We start from the raw sequence: 19,986 nt of genomic DNA on the forward strand, positions 1-19,986 counted from the left end.
TCTTTCCAGTTATAGCATCACAAGACCCTCTCATGAATGGACACATTTGTAGCCTTGTTAAAGAAATGTTAGCTTTATCTACCATTGGAAGTTTTCCGTATTCTACTCTGGAAGGACACCACTCACGTGCTAAGTAAAGCTCAGCAACCAGATCCCATCTTAGACGGAAGAACCATTCTCACCACTCATCCTGTTGGCTAGCAACAGCTGCCAGAATTATAAAAACTACATTTCTGCTCCTCAGAAATTACCTGCTTATGGAGGTTTTATTACAATAGGATAGATGTGTTCAAACAGTGCTCCAGGAAAAGTGTCGTCATTTATTCTGGGGTATGTGGAGCGGGAAACTTTCAGTTAGTATTGTACTCATTGGCTGTGTACTTTACCTTCTCATACTCTGCATCCAAAATGCTTGGAAAACCAGAGTGAGCATTAAAAGTAGAAAGGAGTTCTCTAAAGTGAGTGTTGGTTGCAACATCTTGAAGCTGTAAACACATACAAACCAGGAGAACCACAGTCCAGCCACTGAAAGGCTCAATCAAACTCCCAATGAGAACACTGGTCACTCTCTTCTTTCCCTTTCCCTCTTCCCTCTCCCTCCTTTTTTTCCCAAGAAGATAGGGTTGAGGAGGCTTCCTCGACTTGTTCCCATTTCCAACTACCATCTTGAGAAATATTTATTCCATTTGTTATTCTACTCGATTTTCTTCTGTGATTAGAAATTGCAATAAGTCCAAACCTGAAATTCACTATGAGCTAGAAACAAATCACAGACTATGAATGTATTTTTACTAGCTGATTAAGTCACACAGGCAACAATTTATACAGAAATCAGATTGTGGGTAGTCAGGGTGAAGCTTGGCTTCTATTTCTTGGACGTGTGTATCTATCAGAGGTTTCACAGACCTGAAAGGTTGTCAGGAATCCTGATGATCTTGGTTGTCAACACAATTAGATCTGGAGTCAACAAAGCAACATGGCACTGGGAAGGTCTGTGTAGGTATTTCCTGGAGGGGGAAACTTCCTCACCTTTGGAAGGGAAAGACACTTATTCAAAGTAAACAGCACCTCCCAAAGGTATCCCACATATATAGAAGTTCAAGGAAAAGGCTATTGCTTCGTGTTTGCCCCTTACTCCCTTGCTTGTGAGTGCACTGTCTGTTGTTGCCTCTCATCATCACTCAGTTACCTCAGCCTTCAATGTGAACTAAAAACCAGGGGCTTATAAGGATCCTCCAGGCCTTCTTTACCAGGTTTCAACCTCTCCAGCATGCAACCAGCCATTGTAGGACTACACAGAGTGTATTATGCCAGACAATCTACAAATCTCTTCTTAGTATATATTCATCTTGTGTGCTCTCTTCCTCTAAGAAGACTTTTAAGTTGCTTCCAAATCTGGGTTTTTGTTTCCCCTAATTTAACAGGCTTCTCCAGTCTTATCTGTTGGATTCATAAGTTCACCAAAATGGACTGCATTTTAGGCCTTGTGATTTATTTTACTAATATTACTTTACTAATATAAAAATCATTTCCTACATCAAGAGAAGAGACTCAGGATCAGTCATTTCTGAAGTTTTCCCAAGGATGACTTTTCTTATTTGTTCTTTACCTTATTATGTTAATTATTTTTTTTAAAAAAAATAAGTACATTTTCTCACTTATAAATTCTAATTAAGAAAAACATTAACATTTGAAGTAATAGAACAATACACTAGAAATTTGAAATTTGTATCTACCTAAAAAAATTAATCTCATCACATAAATGCAAATCTTAGAGCTAAACACTCTCTTCAAAGAAAACTTTCTTCAGACTTAATACCATTTAGACAGGAACAGTGTTTGCAATGAGGTTGTATGTAGCTATCAACAGGATTGTCTTCAACTCTGTGGTTATTTCTAGGGAAGCTGCACTGAACAATGTATGCATCTGAGTTTGGACTCCAAGCTCAAGTAGAGTTCAGTATTGAAAGGAAGAAAATAAAGACATTTTTGTGCTTAAAACAGTAGGTGTTTCCAAACTTATTTTATTTAATAGCTTCCAATGGCTGAAGATTTCCATATCAAATAATTTTTTTATCAGAAAATGTACCTAAAATAAATTTAAAGATGTTTTTAGGAAACTTAATATTCTTTATGGGACCAGATGTTTTGGATATTTTGTTTTTGGGACTTTGTGGTACCTGACTAAATCATTATGTAGCAGCAAATCATGCTTTGGGGAAATATTAGCAAAATAAAACATAATCTTCATTTCTTATATGGACAAATGAAAGCTCTTGGTCATGTTTGAAGTGATAAATAACACAAATTACCACTTATATATTTTATATTTGGTTTGGGGATATAAGGCAGTATTAAAAATGTACATGAAAGTGCAAACATACACACACACACAGAGAGAGAGAGAGAGAGAGAGAGAGAGAGAGAGAGAGAGAGAGAGAGGAGAGAGAGAGAGAGAGAGAGAGAGAGAGAGAGAGAAAGAGAGGGAGATGAAGAGGGAGAGGGAGAGGAAGAGAGAGATGACCTCAAGTATTCTTCTAGAAGATCAGTTAGAAGTTTCAATAATCCTTTGTAAAAAAAAAAGGCAGTTTTTTTCATTATTTTTTCAAAAGCTACTAAGGGAAACATTTCTAAGTAGATATTCCTAATGAAATATTTCTGTAAATGGTTACACATATCCTTAAACCTTGGGATGATGGCATAATGAAAGGTTATGCTTTAGGGAAGAAAATGCCTACCCAGAATAGAAAAAGAACCAGTTACAAGTCACAAGAATTCAAAAGAAAAAATTTCAATAATAATAATTTCCATTTATCTGATTTTTTTCATAAAATTTATAAATAGCTTTAAAAGAGAACATAGACTAATCAATTTGTTTTAGTTTCTTCAGTTTTCTAATCAAGGAGTTGGACTAAACGCTAATTTTTCCAGCTCTAGTATTCTATGATTCAAGCTAATATAAAATATTAAAATGGTCCCATTGGTTTATTCAAATGATAATAGAAAAGGCGGGCTTAAACTTACAAAGCCTGGCAATGTAATTATTTTTGTTTTTTTGATAACAAAGAAAAGTAATAAGTGATGAAAGAGATTATCCAAAATTTGACCCTCTCAGTTTCTAGTCAGTACTCCTGTTTCCAAATCAGCCTGGCCATCAAATATATTACATTGTTTTGTTTTATTAAAGATTCCAGGAATCCCAAGTCCCCACCGCTAGAAATCTATTTTTTTTTATTATTTTTAGGCCTTCCCATTTTTAAAGGAGAGCTCAAAATTCTGTCTTGAACATAGAGAAGGGGGCTACTGATCATTCCCAGAATACCTGGGATACAGGGGTGCTGCCTGGGACACAGGGGTGCTGCCTGGGACACAGAGGTGCAGGAAAACAGATGTGAACACAGCAATGGCTTCAGCTTATCATTTCAACCCAAGGAACCACTTTTCCAAGGTTTTCTCTCCTCTAGGGGAAAAGTATAGAGCAATTAACACCCAGTTTCTTGGCTGTTCTCCTGTGGTAGAAAAAAGTCCTTCAAGAGTGAAAGAGTGGATCTATAACCTTCACTATCTGTGCCAAACTCACACTCTAGACACTTAATTCCACTTAAGCCCTGGAAATCTTCTTGCTGTAAACCACGAATCTAGCCATCACCATGCTACAGTCTCTAGCCTTTTAAGGCAATCTGTGATTTACAACTTATTTTACTTCAGGGAACGGAATAATAAGGTGGATTCCTCTTAGTGGCTACAGTATCGTAAGGAGAAAGCCCACTGAATTTTGCTAGGCATGAGAATTTCTTTTTGGGTGAAGTAGGTTAATACTAACCATATAACACAGTTGCTCTTAAATGAGAACAATTTACAACAAAGTAGCTTTTAAGATCGGCCATGTAGGATTCTGAGGCTCTCAACTTTCCGACTTCTCCTATGCCACTTATCAGTATAGATTTCATGCATCTGGTGTGAGCAAATTGTAGCCGTGATATATATATAAGAAACCACCGATGCCTAAGTTTAGTTTAAGGCCTGTTACACAGTATAAGAAATGCAATATAGTTTAGCTATCAATGAAATGTTGCTCCTGATCATTCTTCTTCTAAAAAAATGTGAATTAATTAGTCTTTTATCTGCTAATTTTTGGGAAAGACTTAGAAAAAGGAAAAATCAAAACAAGTAACTTACCTCCACTGAGAAAGAACTCCAGATAAACTGGCTAAAGTAAAAACTTACCACAATTTTAACAAAAAGTAAAATTCAGCACAATTTAATTCCTTTTCTCCCTCTCATTTAAGGAATGTTTGTTATTGAAATCAACAAAAGAAATTCATTACTTTGTCCTGTTATTATTAAGGCAGTCTTATGATACTGGCTCCAAGAATCAAGTATACAGTTAAAGCCAAGAGAGACTACCAGATGATATACAAAAGCACGGATGAGCATCTTATACCTGTTTTAGAAGACTGATACATTATACTTGTGATGTTTTCATTTAAACAAGAAATCAATAGTATCAGTTACCTTCATATTGGTTAAAATGCTATGTAAGATTGATTTCTGGAAAACTAATGTTTGGTTCATGTATAATTCTCATTTTTCAATGTAGTTAGTAGCCAAGGAAGTGTTTAAATAATATATGAATGTCAAATGCCTTAGGTATATACCTATTAAAAGGTATGCAAAATATAAATAGGACTGTATATTTTCAAAACTTTAAAATAAACACAAAGAATAGATAGGTCTACATGTTATAATTTAAGGTCAACACTAGCACATAATTTTTTTTACCTAAATACATTCCTATGACAATACATGCACCTACAAACACATGGTCATGCACAGAATCTTGTTTTCTGCATTTGCAAGAAAGTTAGACTATACAATATTGTACATTGTTGCAACTTAAATCATTTTGGAAAGTCAATGAGGATGGCAATAAAAAAAATCTGGTCTAAGAAATTAAAGTACAAGGAGATAATTATCCCATAGATTAAAAACACTGAAGACTGATGGAAAGATAGGGTATAGATTGCTTGTCCCAGTGATCTTGAAAGTTGCAGAAGAGAACAGGATTGTTTGTAAACACTCTGAATATTCAGTTTGGCAAAAGGGATGAGAACTTGTATAATCCAGCAATCTAGGCTAGAGATCTAGACCATCTGGGCTTCGGATTGCAGAGAGACTTTATAGCTGTAGGCAGTCCTCCGTAAGGCTGGGGGTGCGGACGGCGATCTGGATGCCCATCTAGATGGGAGTCGGCGATTAGCTGGTCTGGCAGGTCTGGAAAATCCTTTTTCATGTGAGGTTTTCACTGCAATGGATTCCTAAAACACAAATAAAGGCCATGATCTCCTTACACATGCCACTTTTATCCACAAAAAACATCAAAAGGATCATCATCACCACCATAACAACAATAATAAAAATGTTCATAAGATTTTGTGCTCATGGTTCCAACTGTCCTTTCAATAATTTTTCAATATTTATTTGTATTATATATAGGTGTTTTGCCTGTATGCACTGTGTGTGTCCCTGGCACCTATAAAGGTCAGAAGTTGTCATCAGATTCCCTGAAACTGAAATTAGAGGTGGTTACCAGGGCCTCTAGAAGAGCAGCAAGTGCTCTTAACTGTTGAGCCATCTCTCCAGCTCCCACAACCCTAGAACTGGCCTCCCTAATAAAGCTGATATTCTTGTACCAGGGGCAGGCAGTGAGGACAAACTCAGGTGTTAGTATTTTCCTTCATAGCCAAGCAATAGCCTCATTTTTAAAATTGTCCTTTTGGATATGTAAATTTAATTCAAGTTTTTTTTTTTTTTAAATGAAGCAAAACAATACAATATGTTCCTAAGGATCTACAGTAGAATGAAATTGAATGAATGAAACTTATGCCCTGGCAATGCTGAAGCATGCATGGGCAGCTTATATATGGCGGTTCTGTTGAACTTGTCCATATAGGGTTTCATGGTCTAAGCTGATGAGGACAACTGACCAGGTATCTTCCTCAAGAGGGCACCAGATCTCATTACAGATATTTGTGAGCCACCATATGGTTGCTGGGAATTGAACTCAGGAACTTTCGAAGAGCTGGCAGTGCTCTTAACAGGCAGAGCAATCTAATCAATGAAAAAGAGGAAACATTCAGCATCTAGTCTTAGTTAATGAGAAATTTGTTTGTTAATGTACATGTTTGCATGTCTCTGGTCATAGGACCTATAGAGTTTCAACTAAAATGAAGGGAAGTACAAAAGCCAAGGGATTCTTTGAAATGCTGACTAATGATAAGTCATCTTATTTAAATTGAATATAATATAAAAAAGGGCATTTTGTATAAGTCTTCATAGTAAATACCAATTTTCTTGTCCTCTCCCTTTACAATTAATGAAGACTGTAATCTTTTAAATGGACAAAAGAAAAAAGAAGTTTATTTAAATGCCCATTCTTTTTTGTTAATTTTCATGTGAAAAATATCTATGATTAGTTGTATTTTGTAGACCATTTTTTTAGTGGCAAAAACAAAGGATCTGTTTTTGTTTGTTTTAAAATTTTAAGCATTTAAAACAAGACATTGTTTTGAATGATTGCTTTGCCTTCACGCACATTCATGTTGCAAACCCTATGAGGCCACAAGGTCATGAAATGGGAAAGTCTGAATCAATCATAGCCAAGAAAGTGGAAGTTATTAAAAATTAATTTACTGAAACAATAAATCTTTAGAGTAAAACTGTAAGTCACAAAATATGTATTATGGTTTTTTTAAAGAAAGGAAGCAAACAACTTTCCATAGGTTTTCGAAAGCATCTTTTATCAATTATTTATTTATTTATTTATTTATTACTTATTTTTGAGGCAGAGTCTCACTACTTAGTCCCAGATGGCCTGGAGCTCACTTTGAAAAATCACTCCAGTCTCAAACTCATAGAGATCTACCTGTTTCTGCCTCCTAAGTGTTGAAATTAAAGACACAATCACCATTTGTGTCCTTAATATTACTTATTTGTAAGTAACGTACTAGATGAAGTTTTTAAAACTATACCCTCGTCTCGTATTAAGATATTGCTGGTGTGGGAGAATTATCTGTATTCTGTCAATCATGTATTTTAATAAAACGCTGATTGGCCAGGCAGGAAGTATAGGTGGGTCAACCAGACAGGAAGTAGAGGCGGGGCGATGAGAACAGGAATATTCTGGGAAGCAGGAAGCTCCCTCTGCCATTCCTGCCCAGATCACTGAAGAAGCAACATGTGAGCTGATAGCTGAAAAAGGTACCGAGCCATATGGTTAACATAGATCAGAATAATGGGTTAAGATAAGTCATAAGAATAAGTAGCCTGACCTAATGCTCCAATCAGTTTATAATCTTATGAAGTCCTGTGTGTGATTTTCTTTGGGGCTTGCCGAATGTGGGTTACTGGGCGGGACAGATACCCCAACAAGCAGGCCCCCTCATGTTACATATTGCCTCGCAGAGGGCCAAGATGTTAAGAAAATCCCAACATAGGTTTACATCATACTTATATGATCTAGAAACTAAACTGACTTCAGAGCTATTGCTCAAGACAGATGTAGTCCCTGGTTTCTCAACTGTGTTATCTTAGTCGAATCTAGTCCTTGCTCCACTTGCTGAATCCCACACTAAACCAAGTGTTCCACTTGACACAATTCTAAACATTGACTCTACATGATACCACCACTTACATCAGAACCACATTTGGTCCAGTTATCTCTGAAACATCTTGAATTTTGCTGGGCAGGCCTTGTCTCTGTCTCATAGGTTTTCAGCAGCTTTTCCACAACACCGTAATTTGATCTGGGATCAGCTGACCTTGGCCGGCTAGAAAAATTACTTGGTCTCCAATCATGCTCGTGGAACATGAGCTGATAGCTGCTGGGACTCGGACATGCCTGTATTTGTTTGACCATGCCTGTTGCAGAGACTTTTGTGGAATTACTGAACACATTTTCTATGGGTCCAGGCGTGTGGTCACTAACTTTCAAACCACCAGTCCCACTGTCATGTTCTGGCATGTCACCTCTATGAGCAAGTGAGCTATCAAGAAGGTTGAGATCATCAGGCGATTTTGAATCGTTTTGACTCTGCTGTATTGCTTGACAATTCCTGTCTGTTCTGAAGACAGTTCTGTTAAATTCATCAATCTTTGCTGCCAGCTTTTCATTCCTTGGAGTCTGTTCAGAACTGCAGCTGTAACTTCTAAGTGGATCTCTCTGTGTCACTGATGGAAGAAAGTCATTTTGTACATGAAGATCAAGCTGAGATTTACTAGGATTATCTGGAATCACCTTTTCAAATCTTGCTTTATTGGGTGTAAAACCAGTTTTTTGGGACTGCACAGAAGGGCTCTCCTTTGTACCTATTATGGTGCCACATAACCACGAATTATGTCCAATCTCTTCATTATCTGGAGGCTTGCTATCTATTTTGACTTCTGGTGTCAAAGAGGAAATCATGGTACTATCTTTCAAATGTCTCTCTTCTTGTGGAAACAGTGGAGACTGCCTCAGGAGGAGATGAGGATTGCAATTAGTTTTGTCTTGACTCTCAAGGGCCACCCACCTGTGATATAAACTTTCCTTCAGTCTTTCTTGGACTTGTTCAGAATATAAACTGGGGAAATTTCGAGAGGTACTTCTTGGAGGAGGAACTGGAGGGGTTTCACTTCTTTGTAAATCAATCAAACCAATTCCCCAGTTTTTCATAGGACTGTTTGGGAGTCCATTGGTACAGCTCAGATTCTTTTTCTGTTTTTTCTTCTCCGTATTGGTTGGAAGCCTGCCCTGGCCATTACGTATCAAGTAGTTCCCATGAGGTACACTGATTTCATTTGGCATTTCCTGGAGAACAGAATCAGACTTCATCCTAAACAATTATAAATCAAGGTATATTAATCACATTTTTTCAAAATGAACTTTTAAAAGAAACCATAGTTTAAAAAAGTATTGATGCTATTAGAAAAAGTCACAATTTACTAAAACATTATGTGTGTGTATAGTTATATATGTGTGTGTGTGTATGTGTACATATATATATATATATATATATAATGTGATAATATGAATAATGTGATATATGTGTATATATGTATGCTAAATTCATTTATTGTAAGACCTATTTATTGCTTTATTGTGGGGTAAAGTCTTCTGTGTCATATTCATGGTTCTAACCCAAATTTTAGTCAGTGTCATGCCTTATTTTTCCTAACATAAAACCTCATGCTAGATTCCAACTATGCAATGTAGTCTCTTGAGTTTCTGCTCCTGATGCTCCCATTTCTACAGTATTTTTCCTATCATTGCCTTTTCCTCATTTTCCTATGCAAGTTCTATTTTCTATTATATAATTCCAATTCAGCCTTCACTTTTCCCCTTGGATTTCAAATAACATTGGGAACAGGGTCAGTCTGAGTGGAGTGTCATGAACCCTAGGTAATTCCAAATGGAAGGTGTCATTTGAACTTGAAAGGAAGGTATTTTATTAATCAAAGAAAGGTAATAAAAAGAAAGAAACTCTAGCAAAGTGTTCCCATTGAGAGAATGAAGAGCATCCTGGATAGACTTAAAGCAGAGCGAGAGACAATGAAAGACACAGAGATACTAGGTTATGACAAATCTTAGAACAATGTTAGCGCACATGTTGAGGCTTTAAAGTGCTTTCTCAAGGTCGTTGGAATGACCATGGAAGCTTCACTTTTCAATAGTTTTTATTTTTTGGGGGGATTTCATAAATATATTTTGATCTTATTCTTTCATCTTCCTTTAACTCCTCCCAGATCCTCTCTACCTACCTACTCACTCAACTTCATGCTCTTTTTCACCACGACAGCTTTATATTCTATATAATTTGTAAATGGAGTCTGACAAGTCTTTGTATAAGACATGAATAGAGTAACAATGTGGATGACCAAACATCAAAATCACATAATAAAATAAATTATACATATTTAACGTATAAAAGGCTCCTACAACGATGTAAGATGAAGTATAGAAAACACCCATTAACAGAGGACAGAAGGGAGGAAGCTCAATGGGCAAATGAAGAGCAGTGCACAGTGACAAACTCTGTGGCAAGTCATCACAAAGCTCCTCAGGTTCTTCACAGCTAAATAATAATAAGGAATCTCATTGTTGTAGCATTCTAAGAGAAGCTCTGCTCCCTCAATGAGCTAAATATTGATACAAAATAATCTGTACTTAGCCATGTACAGAACTCCAAATTATTTTTTTAAACTTAGCTAAAACTTAGTCTTAAAATTACATTGTGATTCTACCTAAAACAAGAACTGGTGCCATATAGATATATAATGTGTTACTTTGAAGTACATATTCCTTTATTATATACCTGTTAAGAAATAAATGACCCAGTATTAAAATATTTAAATGGAACATCTTATACTTATATATTGTTGTTCAAACATCACATTATTATATTTGTCATGTTTAATAAATGATTTAACTGAATCTGCCCATTTGCTTATTTTTCCTCCTGCTGACACACTTACAATGAGAAAGAACTACGATAAAGGATACATATTCATTTATTACAGTCTATCTTAACTAAACACTAAAAGGAATATCATATTCCTAATATTTAAGTAATGTAATTGATTGGAAGATTACTTTTAAGAATTCATGAAATAAGGTATACACTAAGAGGCAGTTTAGATTCACTGAGTATAAACAGAATTCTTTTTTGATTTTCCAGTTTACAATGATCACATGTATGCCAGCCTACCTTCTGTGGTTAGAGCGCTTTCGGATTTCCTCTTGAAAGGTACATAGTTCTTCACTAACTTTTGCAAGTTCGTCAAGAGCCTTCACACACATAACACATAAAAGAGAACCTTTGTTATCACTCAGAAGTGTTCACACTTCTTTAGAAACAGTTTCTGGGTATCCTATCTTACTTACTGTGTTAAGGGCAACAGAACAGTTTGTACTCTCCTCCTCAGAAGATCTCATGTCAGCCCACACATCACATGCCTTCTCTTCTGTGGCCATCAGATTCAGAAGCCCTACTTTGTTTTCTGGGAGTATGTTTTGTTTTTTGTACACTTGATTTCCTTCCCTGAGGAAGTTCCTTTCTACTTTGTTCTTTTCCAGACCTTCTCGGTGATTTGTCACTCTGAATTCACATTGTCTTGAATTGCGGAGATTTGGAGGGAATTCCATTTTATCTCGAACATGATCAAGATCAATAACCTTAGAACGTTCATTCATGTTCATTTTCCTCCTCAGTTTTACTTCCTGGCAAAGCTGTAAGAAATAAAAATTAAAAATTTACTTTTCCTAGTTTACTTGATCAATATATTCCTTCTTTTCTTTCTTTTTTGATCAATATATATATATATATATATATATATTTAAAAGTAGAATCTCACTACATAGTCTTTAATTGAACCGCATTCTGAAGACCAGAATGACTTCAAACTCCCAAATATATACCTGCTTCTGCCTCTGAGCAGTGGAAATAAAGGTGTGCGCTTGTGTGTCTAGCTTTGATCCATATTCTTGATACTGAGCAAATCAATTGAGTTCTCTTTGCAATATTACTATATACTACCATGGGTATTAATGCTTGTGCATATAGAGAGTGCCTATAAAACAAGGATGAGTTAGAACAGTTGTGGTGAATCATGAAAACTAGTTTTTAGTAGGGCAAAGTAGGGATTCTGTTTTTCTGATAAGAAATTGGCTCATTAAAAAATTAAAAAATGGTTACAGATCTAAACAGAATTCTCAATAGAAGAATCTCAAATGGCTGAAAAACATTTAAGGAATTGCTCAACAACCTTAGCCATCAGGGAAATGCCGATCAAAATGACTCTGAGATGACCAGTCAGAATGGCTAAGATCAAAAACGCTGATGATAGCTATGCTAGTTAGGATGCAGAGTAAGGGGCACATTCCTCCATTGCTGGTGGGAATACAAACTTGTACAGCAACTTTGGAAATCAGTATGGCGATTTCTCAGAAAACTTGGAACCAATCTACCTCAAAACTCAGCTACACCACTCTTGAGCATGTGCCCAAAGAATGTGCAATCATACCACAAGGACACTTGCTCTACTATGTTCATAGTAGTATTATTGATAACAGTAGATATTATAGTGATATTTTTAATGACACAGTGATACACACGTTTTAAAAATGTTGTTTGTTTTTGTGCAGATTAAAATGAGTGCATTAGTGTTCCACATGATAAAACTGAGCTTGAAAGCTTGGGCCATCTATCGCCTCTGTTAAAGACGATCCTAAATTATTTTTTAAAGAGGCTGCCTCAGTGAGATCAGCAGATATTCTGTCAGCTCACCCCCAAAGTGAAGAAGGAAGCGGCATTCTTTTGAGACCTGTGTCTTGAAAAAGCATATCATTTTTTTTAAAAAAACAGACAGTCAAATAACTTTAAGGCGAATACCTTTATAGTTCACAAATGCAATAAACGTCTTTAATAATAACATACTTACTTGATAATTAACCATAACTTCATTTGAGAGAGTGTACATAACTAATATATTAAGGATACATGGTGCTTTTAGTTCCCCAATGTTAAGATTTTAATCACTCACCTCAAGGTTGTCACCAAACTACAGCAATAAACGGATTGTTTTGATGCTTACAAAGTTATCTGTATAGAACTGCTATTCAACATGTGTGATAGAAGGAACAACTCTCAAAAGTACCATGTTAAATCTGAAGATGTTATTGGTAGTCTTGTCCTCATTTAAGAATTCCTGAATAGGCTTGGTGTGGTGGTACTCACCTTTAAACCCAGCACTCGGGAGGGAGAGGCTGGAGGATCTCTGTGAGTTTGAAGCCTGTCTGGTGTATAGCACAAGTTTCTGGGGCTGTTAACAAAACAAACAAACAAACAAAAAAACAAAAACAAAAAACCCTCTCTCTTAAAATAAAACAAAACAAAATAATTCATGAGTAAAAGGACAATTGCTGTATTTTCGATCCCAAGGGAAACTGTGCTAATCATACACATGACCTTTCATTTTGCATGCTAAATGTATTGGGTTTTAGAAAGTTCCATTCTTGTGTATTATATCCAATTCCTTCTGTATTCATCTCATCCTTCAAGTTTGCCTTGGTATACTTTAACTTATGTGTAATTCTATGCCATTATAACTTCCCATAACTTCTCAACTTAGTTGAAAGAACAACTACAACCAGCCCTGCCCCCCCTCCAAACTAGTAAACTGTAATAAATGGAGAACATTTTGTTTGGCATAGGGAATTTGTCCTATGTGATACTCAGCCCTTGAAAGGCCATTCTTTCAAAGGACACAAACAGAAACAATTGTAAACACAAAAATTTCAAGATTTCTATGAACTCAATGTAGCCGTAATCTTAGTTCATATGTGAATTATGTTTCAAATGGTCTGAGTGCATATAGCCCGATTCTTCAATAGCAATGGCAATGAATGTAGACAGGGGCTCAGCAGAGATCTACAAGCATCTTCAGCCAGGTGCTGGAGGCCAGATACCAGATGCCAGATGCTGAATGCTTTCACTCGGTGATATTATTTTTTAACATCACTGATGTTAGAGACGTACATTCAGGAGTCTGCACTTTTCTAGCACACAGCTCAATAACCTGAAAATTTTAATACTAGATCCAAGTAACTTTAAGCAAACATTCTGTATTTTTTGAGCAATATATTTGTTAAACAAAAACCTTTGTTATGTTTACATAATCATACGATTTCCAAGTACTGTTTTTTTTGCTTGTTTGTTTATTTTACTTTTAAAAACAAGGGTTGATTCTCTGTAGCCTGATAAAATATTTACTTGTGTTTTTCTCAACCTTTTTATCTTAGCTTTGTATACTGTAGACTACACACACACACACACATATATATATACATGTGTGTATATATATGCACACACATACATAGTATATATATATATATATATGTGATATTTACATTATGATACATAGAAGCAACAAAAACTGATTAATTTTTTGGTTATGGGGGTCACCACAACAAGAGGAGCTGTATTAAAAGGTTGACAGTATAAACAAATTTGAAAACCACTTCTAAGTTTTCATTTTAATGCAAGGGTACAAAATAAAAGCAGTCTCAGAGACACCACTAGGTGAGGTTGTACTGACTTTGATCTAATGTATGTGTTGAGATATTTATTTCTTTGGAGGAGGAAGAGAAATTAAAGTAGTTCTCAATATAAAATGAACTTCAGCGAGTTTTTTTTTCTAGATTGGAGTTTACAGTATGTTTAAACTAAATCAAGCCATACCTCTTCGATCTTCTTCTGCATGACCTTCCACTGACTTTCCCATTCTTTTCTTTCATTATCAAACTGGTCCAGTAACTCCATCTTTTCCTTATGCCAGTTGATCTCTGTGTTCTCCCACTGCTTTTGCAGGTCCATGGCAACTGTGTGAGTGTCAGCCAAGGGGTTTCTGCTCATCTCTGCCTTCTCTTAACTGTTTCTTGGAAGTGTGGAAGTGTTTTAATTGAAGTGGTCTCACTTGCCTTTATAAAATAAAGATACAAGCAGATAGAGTCTCAAATTCATGTGCTTTCTGGAAATACCATTTTGCCAAGAGTCAAATATAATAATTAAACTACAGGAAACTAAACACAAAAGAAGCAAGATCTCTCCCATGTCAAGTGGGAAGACTGTACCAAGACCCAAAGCCAGGTAGTCACTGTGGGAGTCTCATGTCTTAGTAAGAAACCACACCAATCTTAAAAATGAAAACGGTCATTATTTTACTTCCTCAAATAAGATCTCAAGTATCATTACTATTCTGTGAGACACATTTTAAAACTTACTCATGGTCTCTTTTCTTTCATTGGGACTATATATATCTACATGTCTAGAATTATAACTATAGGAAACTGAAAAAAAAACTTTCTTATGTTACACTAAGTAGTGACCAAAATGACCTGATTTCTAACATTCAGGAAATGAACATTTAGGGTTTGATGAGACAATTTAAAATACCAGAAATAGGGACTAGAAAGACAGCTCAGAGCTTTAGATTGCATATTGCCCTTACAGAGGACCCATGTTTGGTTTTCAGCCCCCTTATTAAATGACTTATAATCCTCTGTAATTTCAGCTTTAGGGAATTCAACAGCTTTTTCTGAATTCTGTGGACACTTACAATGATACATGCACATACTCCATCCCCACATATACACATAGTTAAAAATGAACCTTAAAATAGCAGATATATAATTCTGTTATAAAAGTTGATATTTTATTTATATTAAAGTGAGGATATTCATAACATTATTATGAATTTTAGATAGTATTTTACATGTATAGCAATTTGAGAAATTAAAAAAAAAACTTTGGACTTTAAAATTCTTATTTTATCTAAAGAACATTTTTATTAATAAAAATAAAATCATGTATGTTTGTAGTGAATAGAAAATCTCATTAATAATAAATGATGTTATTTAAAATAATTATGCCAGTAAGAAACATAGAGTTATGTGTTGTAGTGAAGCCACTTGTTCGTTTCCTAGATGCCCAAACTCCTGAAATAACCACACAGAAACTATATTAATTAAATCACTGCTTGACCAATTACTTAAGCATATTGCTAACTAGCTCTTACATCTAGAATTAATCCATCTCCATTATTTTATATTTTACCATGAGGATTGTGGCCTATCAGCAAGGTGTCAGCATGTCTGCCTTCAGCAGTAGCTCCATGGCTTCTCTCTGACTCCACCTCCTTTCTCTCAGCATCCAGTTTAGTTTTTCCTGCTTACCTCTATTCTGTTCTGCACAGGCCCAAGACAGTTTTTTTTTAATTAAACAATAGTATTTACAGCATACAGAGGAGAATCCCACATCAGTTATGTGTAACTCAGCAGACTCACATGTTTAGCTTGTCAAGGTCTTGAGCTGATCTTCAGAACACACATGTGTACAAGCACGTGCGTGTGCGTGTGCGCACGTGCACACACAGAAACACACACACACACAGACACACACACACACATCAGAAAGAGAAAACGAAAACCAAACAAAAACCAAAACCATGATCATCAGCTTACTAACTCATGGCCATATTGCTTTAACCTTTCTGTTACTCATGCACAAATCTACCAATAGTCAAAGTTGAGGTGTTTCTGGCAGAATAAAGTCTGTATAATTATGTAGGAAAAACAATTTTGCATTCACCAAAGAGAACTGCATATTTTACACCCCGTATATTAGATGACCATGAAAGATAACTTTGTTTTTGTCAGGCCTCTCCAGTCAAGATAGGAATGAATTGTTACAATCTTGAAGGAATTAAAAGCATAACTCTTTGTGCAGGCTCTGCTTCTTAAAAAAAAAAAAAGCAAAAACCAAACCATAACAAATAACAAAAAAACCCTACTGATGTTGAGATCTATATTCTCTCAGAAAGCATTTACCAATGACACTTGGATAGTTTTTGCCGGTTTCCTTGGCACTCACTGTATCAAGTCAGTCAAGAAAAATAAACAGCTCCCAACTTAGTTCCAAACATGCTGTCATGAACCCTGTGTTAGTCACTCTAGTTCTAACCTCATTTTCTTCTCCATTATCCCTGGTTTTGCTTCTGCTACTCTTCACACCTATAAACCATGAAGATCTAACAAAATAAAGACAGTAAAGAATTTGCAGAATTTGGGTTTTTGTTTCGACTGATATAACCTTTACTATTGTTAATTATCTGGTTATATTTCAGGTCCATCTAAAGCCCATTCCCAGGAAACACAGACCAGGCTTGTTTTAAGAATGGGGGGAGTGGGAGGGAAATGGGAGGATGGGAGGAGGTGGAAATTTTAAATAAATAAATAAATAAATTTAATAAAAAAATTAAAAAAAGAAGAATGAGAGACTGCTTCACAGCTATCTGTAACAAACTGTGACCTGGAAGTATCTCAGTGGATATAAAGAATTGCCTCCAGGACATCTTAGGAAAATTAAGAGAGGTCTGAGACAACAAGAGGAAACTATAAATCTAATTAAGGACATTATGCAAAGGGGGTGGGATAATGACAAGATAGAAAAAAAGGTTTTATGATATCCCATGGCTTGTCCCAACTGTGTTTATAATTGCAAACACTCAGAAATAGTTCTCACAGTCATGTACCAATGGGTGCAACTTTTCCTTCATTTTAATTCCTACTGAACCATAGGCATGTCAGAGTTTAAAGCCTTTCTATTTTTATCTACAAGATCATCCAGCAATACTCTAGATCAGTTTTATTCCTAATAATAGGAGTATGTCAGCGCAGAAGACAGTTGTGAAGGCCTGGATCTTGAGCTCCCCCTGCATAGCTTCGAACTGAGCTAGTGTTACAGGGTTGATCTATCTACATAACCTCCCCTTTCCAGAGTCAAAGGAAAATCTATGAACTTCATCTAGTTCATGAAAGGTGATCGCTACTGTTAAAAACGAATGGTTTCATATAAAAAAGAAGGCTTGACCAAAACGTCTATTTACAGCAACATTTGCCAATTTTTTCCTTAGCTTTGCTAGCATCACAATCTTGTATTCATATGCATATAAGCACCCATTGTAACACAGCAAGAGATATTGCATTGTTCTCTAAAAACAAAGTACTGGAGGGTAGGCATAGAAACTGTGAGAAGTAAGCGACCAAGTGAGAGAATGTGTAGTAAGAGCTGAACACTACTACTATCACAATAAATTCTTGATAAGTGATTATTGCTTCCCTCTTGTGTTTCATTCCCTCTTTCCCTTCATCCTTTTCTTCACCCATTTCCATGTCGTCCTAAAGTAAAACTGATTATTTTGAATTCTACTTCCTTGGAAGCAAGTCTAACTGTGGAAACTTTTCTATTCCCTTTGACTGTGTCTTGCTTCAGTATTTTTCAACTTTCTTAAGGCCGTTTGCCAAGCCAAGTATGTAGTGCAAAACCATTCGTTGCTAGCAAAATGCTGAATAAATATATAAAACTCTTTTTTTTTGCTATCATTCTCAATTAAGTTTTTAAGATGCTAAGCTAAAGGGTCCATTTTGTAGGGACAGCATGTTCTGTGATGAGAAAGTTCAGGGTCAAGTGGATCAGCACATTCAAAAGCTCAGATGTAGTTCTCTCCACTGAAGCAACTATAAATGTTCTCTTTGTTCTTAGCTGTCACTCTTTCCCTCCCTCAGAATCTGGCATCTATGGGGGAGACAAGAAAGGATTTTTTTGCGTTCTGCATCCTCTTTCTCATATTTCCTTGCTCTCTGTTTTATTTCAGCTTTCCCCAAGTTCATTCAGAATAGAAGTTTACAGAGAAAATGTGGAAGGACAGAGGTAGCTGCATTTGTTAGTCATACACAAGTCCCTCCCCCAGCAGCACCAGACTGGCATTGTGTAATCCCTTTTAACCTACTTCTCCTCGACGCCAGAAGCCAAGACTGTGAACGATTGAGAGTGGTTGCGCAAGTGTGCTGATGGGAAGCAAAATGGTTCAGGGGATGGTTCAGCCCTGCTAGGGAGCAAAGTTTAGGAGTAGCCAAAGTGTCTCACAGGGGATAAATGATAACATACAAACTCTGACTAAAAACAACTTTTGGCTTGGAGAAGCAAAGACATGAGAGTAACAGCCTTGAGCAGAGGATGTATTGCTGCCATTCCACCCACTCCCCCAGATCTGCCTCAGTTTGGTGATGGCCACACTTCTTTACCTTAGGCATACTCAGTTCTTTCTGTGTCCCAGTTATGACCATTTCAAACTCCACCTTGTCCACTGAAAACTGGATTTTAGTCAAGTAAACTCTATGTGGAGAGGTTACTCTACTGCTACTTCTGCTTGCTCTGAGTATTTGTTCTGTGACCTCTTACTTCCTTTTCTAATAGATTGCTTTTCATAGGATTCAAGTACTTCACACACACAGGAGGATGCATACTCCAGAAAGAAGGGCAGAGACAGCATATCTCGCCAACTTCACAATTTCTAGAGGAAATCATTTGGCCTGGCAATGCTTTGCTCCTGATGAATTTGGAAGGACTAGAAAAGACCGTGCCTGGACCTCAAAGTACATCCCCACTTGTCCCCAAAACTCTGCGGCTCCTTTTCCAGGTTCTTATCAACCACTGATACCATTTCAGGCAATTAAGGAATCCCATTTCTCTTGTGCTGTTCATCAGAAAATGCACCTATCCAGAGACTCCCAACTTGACTTTCTAAGGAAGATAAAACGAAAAAGAAATTTCACTGTTGTTCATTGCCACTTCTGCCTGCTCCTTATTTTCGAGCAAGGCCAAAGAGATACACGCAGCACATTCAGTACCAAATCAATCAACTTTGTTTCCTCATTTGATTATCATCGTTTATTCTTGGCTCTCCATTTTTTTATTCATACTTTAAGTCGAAGCTATAGGCACATCAAGTTTAGTTTCCTCAACTGGCAAAATACAGGCCTTGATTAAAAACAGCCTTTGTCTTGGGGAAGCAAAGATCTAAGAGTAATAACCTTGAGCAGAGGGTGTACTACTGCCATTTCTTAAAGACTCCAGTGTCTCCGAGCTCACTCTGCAGAAACACTTACCCAGGAGTATAATAGTCATCTTAGATTAAACAACACTTTTTTTAAATTGCGAATTTCAAATAACAGCAAACTCAGGGGCTGTGAATTTTATTTTGCAGACAACAAAAATAATTCCATCCTGCCACAAATTGCATTCTAACAAATGAGCGGAGCCAAATTTTTGTGAGCCTCTCAGGAATAATGAGAAACAAGGTCTCAGGGTGAGGAGGGCACTGTCAGTCCAGGCTTGCAAAATCCACCCTCAGCAGCAGAACAACTCTTTCCCCAGTCAGTGGAGTCGGCTATGCATCCCGCCCACTGTCCTAAATCCCAGACACAGACATCCATCAGCGCGGGAGATGTTGACATCGACGATACTTAAACCTCAACCACAGCCTAAAAGGCAGCAGCTGCAACCCCTCTGTATCCTGCCATGATCAGTGTCTAGCTTTCGAATTCGCCAG

General features: G+C 36.5%; 1 protein-coding gene across 2 annotated transcripts in view; it reads right to left on the reverse strand.

The window, feature by feature from the left end:
* Positions 1-2,006: 2,006 nt before the first annotated feature.
* Kiaa0408 (KIAA0408 ortholog) overlaps positions 2,007-19,986 on the reverse strand; it is a 31,293-nt gene continuing 13,313 nt past the window's right edge. For both annotated transcript variants that reach the window (XM_048425143.3, XM_048425144.3), the window contains exons 2-6: positions 14,277-14,515; positions 10,922-11,266; positions 10,746-10,825; positions 7,694-8,873; positions 2,007-5,318 (exon numbers count right to left, since the gene is read on the reverse strand). In XM_048425143.3, the coding sequence (XP_048281100.3) occupies positions 5,145-5,318; positions 7,694-8,873; positions 10,746-10,825; positions 10,922-11,266; positions 14,277-14,450 (1,953 nt within the window). In that variant the 5' untranslated portion in view covers positions 14,451-14,515 and the 3' untranslated portion in view covers positions 2,007-5,144. The remainder of the gene's footprint in view (positions 5,319-7,693; positions 8,874-10,745; positions 10,826-10,921; positions 11,267-14,276; positions 14,516-19,986) is intronic.

Source organism: Myodes glareolus, chromosome 1, assembly GCF_982192425.1.
Source record: "Myodes glareolus chromosome 1, mMyoGla1.1, whole genome shotgun sequence".
NCBI classification, from domain to species: Eukaryota; Metazoa; Chordata; class Mammalia; order Rodentia; family Cricetidae; genus Myodes; species Myodes glareolus.